Source organism: Phyllostomus hastatus, unplaced genomic scaffold (assembly GCF_019186645.2).
Source record: "Phyllostomus hastatus isolate PE091 unplaced genomic scaffold, TTU_PhHast_1.1 phas_contig_86, whole genome shotgun sequence".
NCBI lineage: Eukaryota > Metazoa > Chordata > Mammalia > Chiroptera > Phyllostomidae > Phyllostomus > Phyllostomus hastatus.
In genome coordinates this window covers 89,342,924-89,360,394 of record NW_025333977.1, presented here as the reverse complement: position 1 = coordinate 89,360,394, position 17,471 = coordinate 89,342,924, and the positions used below count along the sequence as shown (strand labels likewise).

At 37.1% G+C, this 17,471-nt stretch overlaps 1 protein-coding gene across 2 annotated transcripts in view; it reads right to left on the bottom strand.

The window, feature by feature from the left end:
- Window positions 1-5,094, bottom strand: part of CD86 (CD86 molecule) — a 62,817-nt gene extending 57,723 nt beyond the window's left edge. The window contains exon 1 of one of the 2 annotated variants that reach the window (XM_045851917.1): window positions 4,962-5,094. In XM_045851917.1, coding sequence (XP_045707873.1) covers window positions 4,962-4,975 — 14 coding nt within the window. In that variant the 5' untranslated portion in view covers window positions 4,976-5,094. The remainder of the gene's footprint in view (window positions 1-4,961) is intronic. The other variant, XM_045851918.1, reaches the window with a different exon arrangement.
- Window positions 5,095-17,471: the final 12,377 nt, after the last annotated feature.

Sequence of the window (17,471 nt, the reverse complement as noted above, 5' to 3'; positions counted from 1 at the left end):
TTTGACCTTGTGACTACCCTCTGCTTTGTGAAACATCTCTCTCCTCTTAGCTTAGGTAACCTAATCTTTTTTGGACACTCCCCCTCCCATGTCTGAGCCATTTGTTTAGTTTCTTTCTCTGGCTGAATGCACTCTTACCAAGGTATTGTGCACATTCACCAAGTTTATTAGTTTGCCAGGGATTGTGAATGAAAAAGAGTGCTGTAACAAATCTAACTGAAAGTAACCTCACAAGGTGATATAGTAAAAAGTTTCTAATTGGGCAGGTCCCAGGCATATAACTTCTTTAGTAGAAGGTTTATCTTTGCCTTAAGCAAGCCTTGTCCATTGGTTTTGTATATCTAGGTTAACACACTGTTGAAATGCCTCTTTTTCAGACCCCTCAGAAGGGTAACCATCCTCAAAAGAGCACATAATCTTATTAATTGGTACATAATCTTATTAACTATCCTGTAATCCAATCTCCGCCTTGCTTTTTCTCACCTTCATATAATCTTCCTTATGTTCCCTCCTTAATTCCAAATGCATAAAAGAAACGGAAAAACTGCCACTCTTCAAAGCATATGAGATCATGCTTCCCAGCAATTGTCAGTTTGGCTCAAATAAACTCTTATAAAAATTCTCTTCAGGTTTGGACATTTTTACATTGATAGGATGTAGTAACAAAGTACCACAAACTGACTGGCTTAAACAACAAAAACGTATTGTCTCACAGTTCTGGAAGCCAGAGGTCCAAAATGATCAGCAGTGCTGATTTCTTCTGAGGTCCATGAGGGAAGGATCTCTCCCAGGCCTCTTTCCTTGGTGGGTAGATGACTGTCTTCTCTATGGCTGTTCACATCATCTTCCCTCTATATGAGTTTCTGTGCCAAAATTTCCTCTTCTTTATCAACATATCTGTTATCTTAGATTAGGGCCCACCTGGATGACTTCATTTTAATTTGATTATCTCCAAACATGATCACATCCTGAGGTATGGGGTTAAGATTGCAACATATGAATTTTGAGAGGACACAACTCAGTCCTTAACACTGAATCCCTAAAGTCACTTTTCCTGTTGTATCTCATGTGCTCAATGTAGAAGTTTAGTAAATGTGCTGGGTCTTTCCATGGATACATCCTTCTCTTTCTTGCATCTCTCTCCTGCTTTGCTCCAATCTCTGTAGGCCCTCCTTGGTATCTGTTTTGGACTCTTCATCCTCTTCTACCTTCTTAAATATCAAAGTTTTACAGGTTTCATCCTTGGCTTCTTCTCACTCCACCATATCTCCCTAGTGATCTCACCCACAACAAGAATTTCAACAATCAGCTGTACTTATGCTGGAGACTCTTAATGTCCACTCCATAACTCTTGAGAGCCCATAACTCTTTCTTGAGCTTTGTGCCTGTATACTTACTTGTCTACTTGCACATCTCCATTCAGCTGCTCCACAGGATCTCAAATGCAGCATGTTAAAAGATGAACTCAACCTCTTCCCTCTTTTTCCCTAAGCCCAAACCCAATCTATTTCCTACATATTCCCCATTTTATGAAGGACTCCACTATGTACTTAGACCTCTCCTTCCAAGCTCCATACTTGCTAAAACCCAAATCCTGTCAATTCTAGTCCTAAAAATTTTCTAAATGCATCCTTGCCTCTCTGACCCCACCATAACTGCCCTGGTTTCATACCTTTAACACCTTTTCTTGAATTATTATAATAGTTTTCTAAATGATCTTGTCACCCCAAATCACTTCTGTGCTCTGCTGCCAGAGGAATTTTTAAAGCAAATTTTATCATTATTTTGCTTCTTTATGACTCATCATATTTAGGCAGTGACTTTAGGATAATCACAACTGGATGCCTGGGCTCTGGAGGCTCTTTGTCCTGGACCCTCCCAGTTTCCACCTCATTCTTTTTTTATTACTATTGGTCAAGCATCTTCTTGCAGCTATAGTTGCAATTCCCCCATGCACCCTATTTGTCTATTTAATCACCCAGACCTTGGGTCTTTAAACCATGCTGACCCACCATGAAGGCCACAGCTGGTGGTCTATAAAAGTATCTGAATCATATCTTCTCTCCTGCACTAGCCTTTGCTTCAGGCTTTATCTCTGTGCCTAACCTGGTTCTTAGCTTCCTTAGCCTCACCCTCTTCTCCAGTACTTGGTTTCCCACTGTAATCAGAAGTGTCTGACCTTGTCAGAGAAAGACAAATACCATACAATTTCACTCATACGTGGAATCTAATGAATAAACTGAACAAAAAAGGAAAATGGAGATGGAAAGCTAGTTGGGGGGGGTGGTGGTTAGGGGGTGAAGGGATTGAGCAAAAAGGAAAAAGGACTCATGGGCATGGACAACAGTGTGGTGACTATTGGAGGTAGGAGGGTATAAGGAGACTAAAAGGTAATATAAAAAATATATAAGATTAAATAAATAAATAAAAAAGAAGTGGCAGGCCTTGTACTTGGGCTTTGCCTACTTCAGGTTAGCTCCCCTTGGAGCCAAGTCTGGGGTTGTCCTGACAGGCTCAGAGGGTATTAAGTACCTGCCTGAGGAACAATCTTCCTGAATTCTAGTTCTAATATTGCCATCAAGTAGTTGTGTAATCTTGCACCAATCATTTTTCTTCTATTTCTTAATCCTAACAGTAATAATAGTAAAAACAACTAATAATAATTACTTAGTAGTTATCAGAACAAGGTTCTAAGCACTTTAATGATTAACTCATTAAAACCTCACAACCACCTTATGACAAGTCACAATTATCCCTATTATACAGATAACAAACTGAGGATTACAGTCGTCAAGCAACTTGGCCAAGGCCACATCGCTAGAAGGTGGGAAAAGCTGAGATTCAAACCCCAGCACTCAGATTCCAAAGTGTAACCATTTAATCACCACACTGTTCTTCTTCCCAATGTGTCACTTACTCTAGGGCCATGCCATTGCATCCGTAAAAGAAGGAAATGAGAGCTCTGGTCTCTTTCACATAGACCATTCTATGAAAACAGGCCTATTAAGATCTAGTGAATTATGGATAAGGTAAGTATTTTTGAAGAGGAGTCAAGAGACAAAAAGTTAAACACAAAGTGCCAAAGCCCTAACAATGACATTTCATAACTTATGAGTTATTGGTTTCTGTTTTTTTAGGTATCTAATTTTCTTTTTCTGCCTACAGATGTAATCCAAGTTTAAAAGCACAAAGTAGAGAATAGAAATCACCTACATATCTGATTAACATTGTGTGTGTACAAGTATTATATATAAACGTAGTAGAAGTGTATATTCTGCTTTTTTGTTCTTAATCTAAACACATTAAAAATTGTTCTACAATAGCATTTTTAATGATTGTGAGGTATCCATTATAGATGTTCCCTAATTAACCAGTTACCTATCTTTAGAAACTTAAGTTGTTTCCAAGATTTTCCCTATTAGAAACAAGGGCAAGAAAAATATCCACATCACTAAAACTTTACAAACATATATGGTTGTGTCCTTGCAATAAATTCCTAAAAGTTGAACTGCTTGGTAATGGAAACACATTTTAAGGGCTTTTGATATGTGTCACCAGATTATTGTCCAGAAAGACTATATTACCATCCTCTGATAATGAGGGTATAAATGTTCCTCTTTCCTTAGCAGCAAGTAGAATTTTTGCTTGCTTGTTTTTTAAACAAAATATTTTCTACTTTGATAAAAGAAAAATACTATTTCACTATTTTAATTTGCATTTCTTTATTTCAGATAAGACTAAACATTATTTAATGACTATTTATATTGTGAAATTCCTGCTCATAATCTCATTAATCAAAGAGAATCTAGAATCTATACAATGTTCACAAATGGGTACTATTTGAGAATTCCACTGAAGGGAAAAGAAATCTTTACTTGGAAATTAAATTCTAATTTTCAAAATAAAAGCAGCAAAGCTATTTCCCAAACCAGTAAGCACTGGGTAGATGAGAATTACTTAAATTTTCAAAGAACAATAATAAGTAATGACCCCAGCTGCCATGATCCAAGAGAAGTGTAGCTGTGACCCTTCCCCATTAAGTCACTGACAGAGGGACCTGCCAGGGCATGGAGAAACTTTGTGGTGTGGAACCAAGTGGCAAGAAAGATTTTTAGCTCTACTCCTTAAGAGCAGTGTGACCTTTAGCTTCTTTAGCCACAGTTACCTCATTCATAAAACACAGTGATGATATTATCTGCCTGGGAGTCATTGAGAAGATTAAAATTCACTGAAACAACAGTAATAAAGTACACAGCACACCAAGCATGCTCAATACCCAGTAGCTAATCGAATTACTCTACTTCTTTCCACCACCTCACTCTACTCAGAATCTCCCAAGGCCTATTTGTGATTCATTATCTAGGTTCTGTATTTTCTATTTATATTCTTCTTCCTCTTCCTTTTCCTTGGCCTGTCCCTTTCTACCTTCTCTATCTTACTACCCCATCCCCGGACCAAACTGATCCTGGTAGACACAAAATCCTCCCCCTATTATTTGCCATCTTTATGTAGGTATTTTAAAATTTAATGATTCTTAAAATCAACAACTGTGATGTTGAAATATTTGAAAAGAATTTACAAAATTAAAATTAAGCACTTAAAAAACCAACAAGCTATAACATTTTGGGCAGCTCAATAATTTTCTCCTTCAAGTGGCAGTCAAATGTCTTTCATAGAAATTTTTTTAAAAGCTCCCTGCCTTGGAGCTATGTAATCAACCTACAATAGATGTTCCAAGAAGGGGAGAATGGCTTTGGAACTTCAGCTACTGCTTTCTAGAATAGACCATTCTTTTTCCCCAGTGTTTGTACTTTTGGCTTCTGTATAAATACGTCCTTAATACATATTAGCATTCTTGGGCAGGAAGGACAGAAAACAGCACCTATCCTAAACCTCAGCCTGTCACTGAGATCACTTAATTCAAAATTGCCTTTCAAAGAATAATAAGGATGTTTACTCACCATCCAAGATCCATCCTGTCTGTGTCCACTGTTGGGCTAATGTCTAGGAATGACCCCACTTGTCTCTGTCTGTGCTAGTCCGAGTTACAGTGGAAGGAGGAGCAATCCCTTCCACACTATGAAAGCCTTCCTTCTCAATAACTGTATACCCTGTAATTTTCTTTAACAAAAGCTGTTCCTCTTTTCGCTTTTGTCAGAGTTAGCTGACACTTGTGGAAGAATTTAACCTTTTCCTCGCATTTGAATTCATTGACCTAGGTCTACCCATATGTTTTAAAAAATAATTCAGTGGCTTGAGTTCCAAACACAACATTAAGATGAGGCGGACTAAAAATCATCCTTCTCGAGCCCTGGCTGGTGTGGCTCTGTGGATTGAGTGCTGGCACGCAAACCAAAGGGTGGCTGGTTTGATTCCCAGTCAGGGCACATGCCTGGGTTGTGGGCCAGGTCCGCAGGTAGGGGGCACGTGAGAGGAAACCACATATTGATGTTTCTCTCCTTCTCATTCTCCCTCCCTTCACCTCTGTAAAAATAAGTAAATAAAATCTTTAAAAAAAAATCCTCCCTCTTGAAATTCCCTCAAAGAAAAGAAAACAAAACAAAACAAAAGAAAACAAAAGAACAACTAGAAAATAAGATAGTTAAAAAGGTGCAGGGGATCTTTGCATCTATAAGATAGAATAAAACAACATTCTGTAGATTTGGGTAAGACAATAAGAAGTGTGATTTATTACATATGTGGAATGGGAGCCAGTAGTTTTCCCCTGTTGATTTCCACCTCAAGACGGTGGAGGATTTTAATGAACTCCAGGACACTGGGGTGTCCTCCTGTGAGAGCTGCACAACCAAGGATGGCAAATAAAAGCCACTGCTTTTATTATTTCATTCCTACTATTACCAGAGATTAAATGTCAAAGAGATGATTTTTGTCTAGGGGAAGAAAACAGTATCCTAAAACTAAGAGATGTATTTATAAAGAAACATAAAAGTCATGAAGCAGAAACTATTACCAAAAGAAGCCACACATAAACTAAAACAAGCACTATTAGGGAACTCAGAGTTTAGATTGTCACAAATTTTGAAAAGGTAAATTTTTATTCAGGTGAGTATTGCAAACATTTTAAATTCCGAAGACAAAAAAACCCTAAAAACAAAATTAAAAAGTAAAATGACTGCAAAGAAAAATAAACCAGTTTGCCCTCTTACTTAACCCTAAATAACAAAAGACTACAAAACAGTATCTATAGAATTTTGAGGAAGAATTCTCTACCCAGATAAGATCCCAGTTAAGTATAAAGTCAATGCAATTTAGTCTACAACAAATACTTTTAATATCTATGAAGGCTATCGCTTTTCATTACTTTTTTTTTCAAAATCTTCAAAAGTCATAGTTATTATTCTTTCCACTCAAATTCTGGGGTAATATTGTTATACTTAAAAATAAGTCCTTCTTTAACCAAGCATTTTAAGAACTTATCAGTGAATTTTATAATTGTGTGTTTTCATTATCTATTTTACTTTTACACATAAGACAATATAGTTATTACTTTGCTTTAAATAGTTCTCTTTTAATTAGCACATTTACATCTAAAAATGGATTTTATTTTCTTTTATTTATTCTATTTAATTTATTCCATTGTCATTTTTGTATATATCCAATTTTCTTACCTATTTCACATTCTTTCTGCCTGAAGTTTTTGTTTTTGTTTTTTACATTTCTTGCAAAGTATGTATACCGGTAGTGAATTTCATAAGTATTTGTCTGAAAAAGTATTTCTCCATTATTTATGAAGAATATTTTTGGCCCTGGCTGGCATAGCTCAGTGGATTGAGCGTGGGCTGCAAACCAAAGTGTCACAGGTTCAATTCCCAGCCAGGGCACATGCCTGGGTTGCAGGCCACGGCCCTCAGGAACTGCACATGGATGTTTCTCTCTCTCTCTCTCTATCTCCCTCCCTTCCCTCTCTAAAAATAAATAAATAAAATCTTTTAAAAAAAAGAATATTTTTGCTGAGCACAGAACATGGCTTGACAGTTTTCTTTCTTTCAGCACTTTAAATAAGTAACTACATTGTCGTCTTACTTGAATGGTTTCTGGAGGGTGGGAAGTTTCTGTAATTCATGTCCTTGTCCTTCTGCAGGTAAATTATTTTTCTGTGTATTTTCAAAGTTTTCTCTGTTATTTTATTGTTTTGAATTTTTAAATAATTTATTTGAGCTTCCAATTGATTTATTCTATTTTATTTACACCACAATCGGAATTTCTTAAGGAACTGCTAAGCAAATACTTTAAATTAAATTTATTGGGGTGACATTGGTTAATAAGATCATACAGGTTTCACGTGTACATTTCTTTCTTGTTTTTAGCAGGTTGAATATTGCTATGGACTGAATTATGTTCCCACAAAGTTCATATGTTGAAGTCCTAATCCTAAGTAACTCACAATGTGACTGTATTTGTAGATACAGTTTTTAAAGAGGTGGTTAAATTACAATGAGAGTTAAGGTGGCCCTTAATCCAATATGACAGGTACCATTATAAAAAGAGAAAAAAACATCATGGATGACATCCATGGATAGAGAGATGAACATATGAAGAGAAAGCAAGAGGGAAGCCCTCTGCAAACCAAGAGGAGATGCCTCAGAGGAAGGCACCCCTACCAGCACCTCAATCTTTAACTTGCAGCCTTCAGAACTGACATATACATTTCTGTTGTTTAAGCCACCCAGTCTATGGTATTTTGTTATGGTAGCTTTAGCAACCTAATACAAATATGATATGCCTAGGACTGGGGTTATTGTTTTGTTTTATTTTTGTTATTTATCCTTCATAGTGTTTCCTGAGCTTCTTAGATCTGTGGGAGTTTTTATCATTAAATACTTTTGGATTTTATTGTTGTTCAAGTACAGTTTTCTGTCTTTTCCCCCCACCCCTCCACACCACCCCAAACATCCCACCTCCCTCTCCTGTTTCTAACCCCCCTTGTTATTGTCTGTGTGTTCTTTATAGTTGTTCCTGCAAAACCTTCACCCTTTCCCCCATTATCCCTTTCCCTCTCCCCTCTGCTTACTGTCAGTTTGTTTTTAATTTCAGTGTCTTTGGTTATATTTTGCTTGCTCATTTTGTTGATTAGGTTCCAGTTAAAGGTGAGATCATATGGTATTTGTCTTTCACCATCTGGCTTATTTCACTTAGCATAATGCTCTCTATTTCCATCCATGCTGTCCCAAAGAGTAGGAGCTCCTTCTTTCTTTTTCCTGCATAGAATTCCATTTTGTAAATGTACCATAGTTTTTTGATCCATTCATTTACTTATGGGCACTTAGGCTGCTTTCAGCACTTGGCTATTGTAAATTGTGCTGCTGTGAACATTGCAGTGCGTAGGTTCTTTTGGATTGGTGTTTCAGGGCTCTTATGATAAAATCCTAGCAGTGGAATTGCCAAGTAAAAAGGCAGTTCTATTTTTAGTTTTCTGAGGAAATTCTCTACTGTTTTCCATAGTAGCTACATGAGTCTGCAATCCCACCAACAGTGCACTAGGGTTCCCATTTCTCCACAACCTCTCCAACACTTGTTTGTTGCCTTGTTTATGATGGCCATTCTGACCGGTGTGAAGTGGTATCTCATTGTGGTTTTAATTTGCATCTCTCTGATAGCTAGCAATACTGAGTATATTTTCATATGTTTCTGGACCCTCTGTATGTCCTCCTTGGAGAAGTGTCTGTTCAAGTCCTTTGTCCATTTTTTAATTGGGCTGCTTGTCTTCTTAGAGTGGAGTCGTGTGAACTCTTTATATATTTTGGAGATCAAACCCTTGTCTGAGGTATCATTGGCAAATATGCTTTCGCATACAGTTGGTTCTCTTTTCATTTTAATGCTGTTTTCTTTAGAATACAGAAGCTTGCTATTTTGATGAGATCACATTTGTTTACTCTTTCCTTTATGTCCCTTGCTCTAGGGGACATATCGGTGAAAATAGTGCTGTGTGGAATATCTGAGATTTTCCTATGTTCTCCAGAAGGACTTTTATGGTGTCATGACTTATATTTAAGTCTTTTATCCACCTTGAATTTATTTTTGTGTATGGTGTAAGTTGGTGATTGAATTTCATTTTTTTGCATGGGGCTGTTCCGCTCTCCCAATGCCATTTGTTGAAGAGGCTATACTTACTCCATTTTATGCTTCTTCTTCCTTTGTCAAATATTAATTGACCATAGAGACTTTGGTTTATTTCTGGGTTCTCTATTCTGTTCCATTGGTCCATGTGTCTCTTCTTATGCCAGTACCAGGCTGTTTTGATTACAGTGGCCTTGTAATACAGTTTGATATCAGATTTTATGATCCCTCCTACTTTTTTCTTCTTTCTCAAAATTGCTGTGGCTATTTGGGGTCATTTATGGTTCCATATACATTTTTGAAGTGTTTGTTCTATATCTGTGACATATGCCATTGGTACTTTAATAGATACTACATTGAATCTATAAATTCCTTTAGGTAGTATGGACATTTTGATGATGTTAATTTTTCCAATCTTTGAACATGGTATATGTTTCCATTTGTGTCTTTCTTAATTTCTTTCTTCAGTATTGTGTAGTTTTCTGAGTACAGGTCTTTTACCTCCTTGGTTAGCTTTATTCCTAGGTATTTTATTTTTCTTATTGCTATATCAAATGGGATTTTTTTCCTGATTTCTGTTTGTGATATTTCATTGTTAGTATACAAAAATGCCTTTGATTTCTGATATTGACTTTATATCCCACTATTTTGCCAAATTCATTTATTTGATGGAGTCTATAATATTTTCTATATACACTGTCATGTCATCTGCAAACAATGACAGTTTTGTTTCCTCCTTTCCAATTTGGATGTCTTTTGTTTTCTTTTCTTGTGTGATTGCTGTGGCTAGGACTTCCAATACTATGTTGAATAGAAGTGATGAAAGTGGAAAACCTTATCTTGTTCCTGATCTTAGTGGGAAAGATATTAGTTTTTGCCCATTGAGTGTGATGTTGGCTGTAGGTCTTTCATATATGACCTATATTAGGTTCAGGAATACCCCTCTATTCCCACTTTGCTGAGTGTTTTAACCATAAATGGTTGCTGTATCCTATCATATGCTTTTTCCTCACCTATTGATATGATTGTGTGAATTTTGCCTTTGCTTTTGTTTATGTGATGTATTATGTTTATTGATTTGTGAATATTGTACCATCCTCTCATCCCTAAGATGAATCCCATTTGGTCATGATGTACAGTCTCTTTAATGTATTACTGGATGTGGTTTGCCAATATTTTGTTAGGATTTTAGCATCTATGTTCATCAGTAATATTGGCCTGAAGATTTTTTTCTTTGTTGTGTCTTTATCTGGTTTGGGGATTAGAATGATGCTGGCCTCATAAAAAGAGTTTGGGAGTCTTCCATCTTCTTAGATTTTTTTGGAATAGCCTGTGAAGGATAGGGGTTAGCTCTTCCTTAAATGCTCTCCTGTGAAACCATCTGTTCCAGGGATTTTGTGTGTTGGGAGTTTTTTCATTACTGCTTGAATTTCATCAGCTGTTATTGGTCTGTTTAGGTTTTCTGTTTCTTCTTCATTCAGTTTTGGAAGATTATATTTTTCTAGAAATTTGTCCATTTCACCTAGGTTTTCAAATTTTTTGGCATATAGTTCTTCATAGTACTTTCTTACAATCCTTTGTATTTCTGTGGTATCAGTTGTAATCTCTCCTCTTTCATTTCTGATTGTGTTTATTAGAGTCCTCTCTCTTTTTTTCTTAGTGAGTCTGCTTAAAGGCTTGTTGATTTTGTCTATCTTTTCAAAGAACAAGCTCCTGGATTTATTGATCCTTAGAATTATGTTTTTGGTCTCTATGTCATTTAATTCTGCTCTGATGTTAGTTATTTCCTTCCTTCTACTTGCTCTGGGCTGTCTTTGTTGTTGTTTTTTGAGTTCTTGTAGGCATAGGGTTAGGTTGTTTATTTGAAATGTTTCTATCTTTTTTAGGCAGGCCTACAAAAGATAGAAACATTTGGATTGTTGTGAGTTCATTTTCATTTGTTTCCAGAAACCCTTTGATTTCTTCCTTAATCTTATTCTTGACTCATTCATTGTGTAATAGCATACTATTCAAGCTCCATAGGTTTGAGTGTTTTTGAATTTGTTCCTTGAGGTTGGTTTCTAGATTCAGTCCCTTGTGGTCAGAGAAAATGCTTGTTATGATTTCAATTTTCTTGAATTTGTTGAGTCATGTTTTGAGTCCTATCATGTGGTCTATCTTTGAAAATGTTCCATGTGCATTTGAAAAGAATATGTATTTTGCTGCTTTGGGGTGAAAAGCTCCATATATATATATATATTAGTTAAATCCATTTGAGGTAGGACATTGTTCAGTGCTGCAATATCTTTGTTGACATTTTGTTCGGAAAATCTGTCCATTATCGACAGTGGGGTGTTGAAATCCCCTGCTATAATTGTGTTGCTGTCAATATCTTTTTTGATGTCCTCCAAGATTTTCTTTATGTATTTGGGTGCTCCTATGTTGGGTGCATATATAGTTACAATGTTTATGTATTCTTGATGGATTCTTCCCTTGAGTATTATGAAATGACCTTCTGGGTCTCTTTTTATGCCCTTTTTTGCAAGTCTATTTTGTCTGATATGAGTATTGCTACCCCGGCTTTTTTTTTTCCTGTCCATTTTCTTGAAATATTTTTTTCCAGCCCTTCCCTTTCAGTCTGTAGTAGGTCTTTTGTTCTGAGGTGGGTCTCTTGTAGGCAGCATATATGTGGGTCATGATTTCTTATCCACTCAGCTATTCTATGTCACCTTTAGTTTTCATTACTTAGAATATTCCTTGCCATTCTCTTCTGGCTTGGAGCGTTTCCATTGAGAAGTCAGCTGCTAGTCTTTCAGGGCTTCCTTGTGGTTACTTCTGGTTTCTCCCTTGCTGCCTTTAAGATTCTCTCTTTATCTTGGAATTTTGCCATTTTAATTATGATGTGTCTTGAAGTGGGCCTCTTTGGGTTCCTCTTGATTGGGACTCTCTGTGTTTCCTGGATTTGTGTGACTTTTTCTCTCATCATATTAGGGAAGTTTTCCATCATTACTTTATCAAACAGGTTTTTTATCCCTTGCTCTTCTTCTCTTTCTGGTATCCCTATTATACAGATACTGTTTCATTTCATGTTGTCTTGGAGCTCTCTTACCACCTGTTCATTCTTTCTGAGCCTCTTTTCCTTTTCTTGCTCTTTCTGGGTGTTTTTTTTTCTACCTGTCCTCCAGCTTGCTGATTCGATCCTCTGCTCCATCCAGCTGGCTTGTATTTCCTTCTAGTGTGATTTTTATTTCTGAGGTTTTGTTGTTCACTTCTTCCTGGCTTTTGTTTATAGTTTCTATTTCCTTTTTCATACTGTTGTAGTTCTCACTCAGTTCTTTGTAGTTGTCTGTGAGTTTCTTGAGCATCTTTATAACTATTATTTTGAATTCTATATCTGATAGTTTACTTACCTCCATTTCATTTAGCTCTTTTAGTGAAGAGTCTACCATTGCTTTTGAATGCATGTTCTTTTTTGGTCTCCCCATTTTAGGTGACTCTTTTTGTTTGCTTCTGCACTTACTGATGTTTCACTTTGCTAGCCGTCTTTGCAGGGTAAACTCCTATGGTAGGAATTTTATGGGGTTCAATGGTGTGGCATCTTTGATCTCCTTGTCTGGATGCTCTAGCTTTGCCCTTTCTTCTGTTTGTGTGGGCTCTCTTGTTGTACTTGAGTTTTTACCTTTTGGTGGGTCCTTTGTTTGTGGTTTCTCTCCTCCGGCAGGTATACTGATGTTTTCAGCTCCCACCTATTCATGTATGTGATCAGTGGCAGTGGGTAGGCAAAATGGATTAAGACAGCATGAGAGTATTTTATGGGATTTAAAGTACCAGCAAGAAGAGAAGAGATAGGAGATTCTTTGGATAAGTATAGCATTAACTGTGATATTTCACCCAGCAGGCTACTTTTTATAAAATGTGAATGATAAGACTCTTGTTAGAGGGGAGGAGGATTGTGAGCTGAATCCAGAAAACAGAGTGCTTGTGCAAGGTTAGATGATGAGATATAGTAAGAGTAAAGGATAAAAAATAGACGTAGTGTGAGAGAGAACAGAGTTAACCACAATAATAGTAATTCTCAGGAATAAAGTCAAGTGGGATAAAATCAGGGGGGTTGCTGTGTAGTATGTACAACTGTATGGAACAACAATTATTTACAATAGTACTGGAACAACAATAATATGATAAGAATATATGATTTGGATAACCAGAATAGAAAGTACATGATCAAGCGTAGTGTGTAATTGGAACATGAGTGAAGTGAAAGAAGGAAAATTAAAATACAATGAAGAGGAAATAAGGAAAACCAGTCAAATAATGCAATTGAACAGAGAAATAAAATGAGGAAAATTAAATATATGGAAGAGAAATAAAAAAACTAGTAAAATAAAAGTGGTAAAAATAATGAGAAAATGATAATAATACACATAAACAATAAAATGCCAGTTCTATGGGATAGCAAAGTGACATTTACCTCAGTTTCTCAATTTTGGGGGTTAGCCCTGTGCTCCCCTTTTCAATCTGTCTCTGGACCCTTCATAACTCCATGTCTTATTGCCTCACTTGGAGGGGAAGGGGAAAAAAAGCAAGAAGAAAGAAAAAAACTAAGCTTCCTGCTGACTTTAAACCTGCTCAGCGAGTTCTGCTGGTCTTCCTGGATGCCACAGGAAGAGTGGGGATGGGCTTTGCTTTTCTTCCTTCTATGGTTTTGAGAGGATGGGGACCAGATCTGGGCTGCAATATTCACAGCTGCCCAGCCTCCGGCCCAGGTTCCCTGTGAACTGCTAGGATTAAATCAGCCATTCAGTCTCTGAGTGCAGAATGTGAGTCAAGCTTGGACATGTGGTTCCACTAAGGCCCTCAGCCTCTGGGCACATGCAGCTCAAATCCTCTTCAGGGCAAGCCAGCCACTGCTTGAGAGTTCCTCACAAATCAGCTGCCCACCATTCTTAACGAGCACACAGATTTTCACACAGCCCAACTTTCCAACCATTCCAGAGACTATCCAAGTCAGGGTCTGACATGGCCCAACTCTTCCCTTCTTCAGGTGTTGCCCGGCACCCCAGTTTCTCTGGTGCCAGTGTCCATAGTCCCAGCGGATGTATATTGCCTCATGTGTCTTCCATGTCCTCTCTATTCCCTCCAGTGACTTCCAGCATCCAGGTCGCTCCTGGTGCTGGGCTACCCTCCCTGCTCTGGTAGGGGAGGGAGCTGGTGATCTAACTCTCCTCCCTGTATTCTGCAGCAGGTGCTGGCTAGGGAGCCACAGTGGCCTAAGACCCTGCGCAGATCCCAGAGACCTTACCATCCCAGTGCACTTTCCTCACCATCTGCTTTTCAATGTCCTTTACAATTTTTGGCCTCCAAACTTCATATAAGCTGGGAGTCAGTTGGCTGTTCACTCTGTTCCTCAGAAGATCAGCCCAAGTTGCAGGTTGATCCTTGTCAGGGAGCATGCAAGAGGTAGCTGGTCAATGTTTCTCTTTCATGTCCATGATTCTCTCCCTTTTTTTCTCCTTTCCTTCCCCTCTCTCTGATGCTCCAACAGCAGCAAAGCAGTCTAGATCTGTGGTTTGAGGTAGGCATTAACTTTAGAAAATACTTGGCCATTATCACTTCAAATGTTTTTTCTGTCTCATATTCTTTCTTTCTGCTCCATCTGGGATTCCAATTACATGTATATTATACCACTTGATATTTTCCTTCAACTTTTGGTTGCTGTGTTCTGTTTTCCCCCCATTTTATTTTTTTTTCTTCTTCACCAGTTTATGCAACTTCTGTTGACTTGTTTTCAAGTTTCATGATTCTTTCTTTTGGATTTTGATTTCTCTTGCCATTTTGTATGTGTTCCCCTGGCCCCCAACCCCCCGCCATCATATTTTGAGGCCCTGTTTAGAGATAGAGTCTTTGGGAGGTAATTAGGCTTTGATGAGGTCATGAGGATGTGACAAGATTAGTGCTCCTCTGATAAGAGGCACCCATAGAACTTTATTTCTCTCTTCCTCCACTGTGTGAAGACACAACAAGAAAGCCATCTGAAAGTCAGGTTGAGAGCTCTCATAAGAATCCAACCATGCATGCTGACACCCTCATCTTCCTTGGACTTCCCAGGCTTTAGGACTGCGAGATATAAATTTATGCTGTTTAAGCCACCCAGTCTATGGCATTTTGTTATGATAGCCTGAGCAGATTAAGACAATCTCACATTTTTTTTATCAGAGTCAGATGTGTCACATTAAGATAATAGATCTTGAAGTAAATATGTTTTATCCTTAAAGATAAGCATGCCTTTCCTTCTGCTAGGCCCTTGGTAATGTTGGGTATTCGTGTTAGTTTATTTCTGGAGTTAAATTGGATTTGAAGTTTTTGTTGCTATGACTAACCTTAGTGCACCACAGCTTCAACTTTTTTTTAGCAATACCTTGTGTGGAATATTTGCCAGAGTGTTTCTTTCAATATCTGCTCTGTACTTTGCTTTATGTCTCTCTGCTTTGTTTTGAGAGTTTCCTTTGAACTTCTCCCCAGGAAAAATCTGTCTTTTACAGCTTTCCTAGCTGTATTCCATTCTTATTTTTACTTGATGCTCATTAGAGTGGTTATGGGAGTGCGGGTGAGAAAGTCATAGTTCTCTGATGTTCTAATTGTGCCAGTTTTAGTCAGACATTGTCAGCCTGCTTCTTGTGGGTCTTCACTAGTGTTCCTGCCCTTCCTCCAGATCTAATGCTGAGCCAGAACCTATTCCCAGGGGTAAATTTTTTTCTCATTTCATCCCCCAGTTTCAGTGGACTCACACCAATGCCCTAAGGATACAGTTTTTGTTATCATTATCCCTACAGTTTAAGCTTTCTGTTCCATAAGGACAATAGAATAGATGGGTTTGGGCCGAGTTTTAGCAGCAATTTCTGGTCCCCCTTATCCAGTCATCCTTGTGAGGAAAATTTCCACAGAATAACCTCTAATTTTTCTTGTGAGCTCCTGGTGATGTTTTCATAGAAAAGGTGTACAATTCCAGGGTCTTCACTGTGTAACACTAGTTCACACCCAGGCTTTAGCAATTTATTACAATTTTCCAGCTCATTTTTGTTACTAGATTATATAGTATCTGGAGGCATTTGCATCAGGTAATCAAATGTTCTCATCTTGTTTTTCCATGTAGGGTCTTGTCTCTCCCTAAATTTGGGGTTACATGTTTGTCTTCTGACAGAAGTTCTGTTGAGGAGTCCAGAATCTATATTAGTTTGAAGTTTGTCCAGCATTTTCTTATTTTAAGGGTGGGAATAACTCTCTTATAGCTCTCTACATCTCTGAGGTGAAACCAGAATTAGTCTTAATAATTTTTCATATGCAATTTTTGGGATTTAACAAGAATAACCAGACAGACAAGTTTGCTGAAAAGAAAGTTAACATAGAGTACAAACTGAATGTCTATATACCAGCCAGAAACAATACACATTTTTTAAATGATACAATTTACCATGAAACTGTACTGGTACCTAAAAAGAAACCCCATGAAGATGTGTAGAATTACTACCAAAAAATAAAAAATACAACAAATAGTGAGAGAAACTAAAGAATATAAAAAATCTGTATATAATACAGATGTATATAATAAGTTCAAAAATTGGAAGGCTCAATAATATAAAAATGACAACCCCCAATTTGATCTATCAAGGTAAGGCACCCTAATAGAGAGCCTACCAGATGTTTGTGAAACTTAGCAAGCTGATTATAAAATGTGTGTGGAAGGACTTGCTCTAGTAGATATCAAGATTTGTTATAAAGTTATAATAATTAAAAGAGTGTGATTTTGGCACAAGAGTTGGGATAGAATAGAAAATAAAAAATCAGATCACATGTACATACACTTGACTTTTGGAAAAGCTGACACTGCTGAGTAGAGAAAGGAATCTGGATATCCCTACAAAAACAGTGAAACTTAACTCCCTACTTCACACCTGAGTTTTATGTGGATTGTAGATCTAAATGTAAAAAGCAAAATATTATGCTCCTAGGAGAAAACAGAGGAGAATACCTTGATAACCTTAGGGAGGGCAAGTGTTTCTTAAATGAAACCCTAAAACCTTAAGAATATTCAAGAAAAAGATTAATAAATTACCTTAACTGATATAAATAATGAAAATATATGTTTACCAAACAATATCATTAAGAGAGCAAAAAGGCAAATCACAAATTGGGAGAAAAGATTTTGAACCTATATAACCACAAAAATACTCTAGATATGTATTCCATATCTAGAATACATAAGAAACTCCTACAAATCAATAAGAAAAGAATAGAATATTGAATAGATAAATAAGCAAAAGATTCCATCAAAGCCAACAAAGGGATATTCAGAAGTCCCATTAACATTTGAAAAAGTGCTCAACTTCATTAATCATCAGAGAAATGCAAAATAA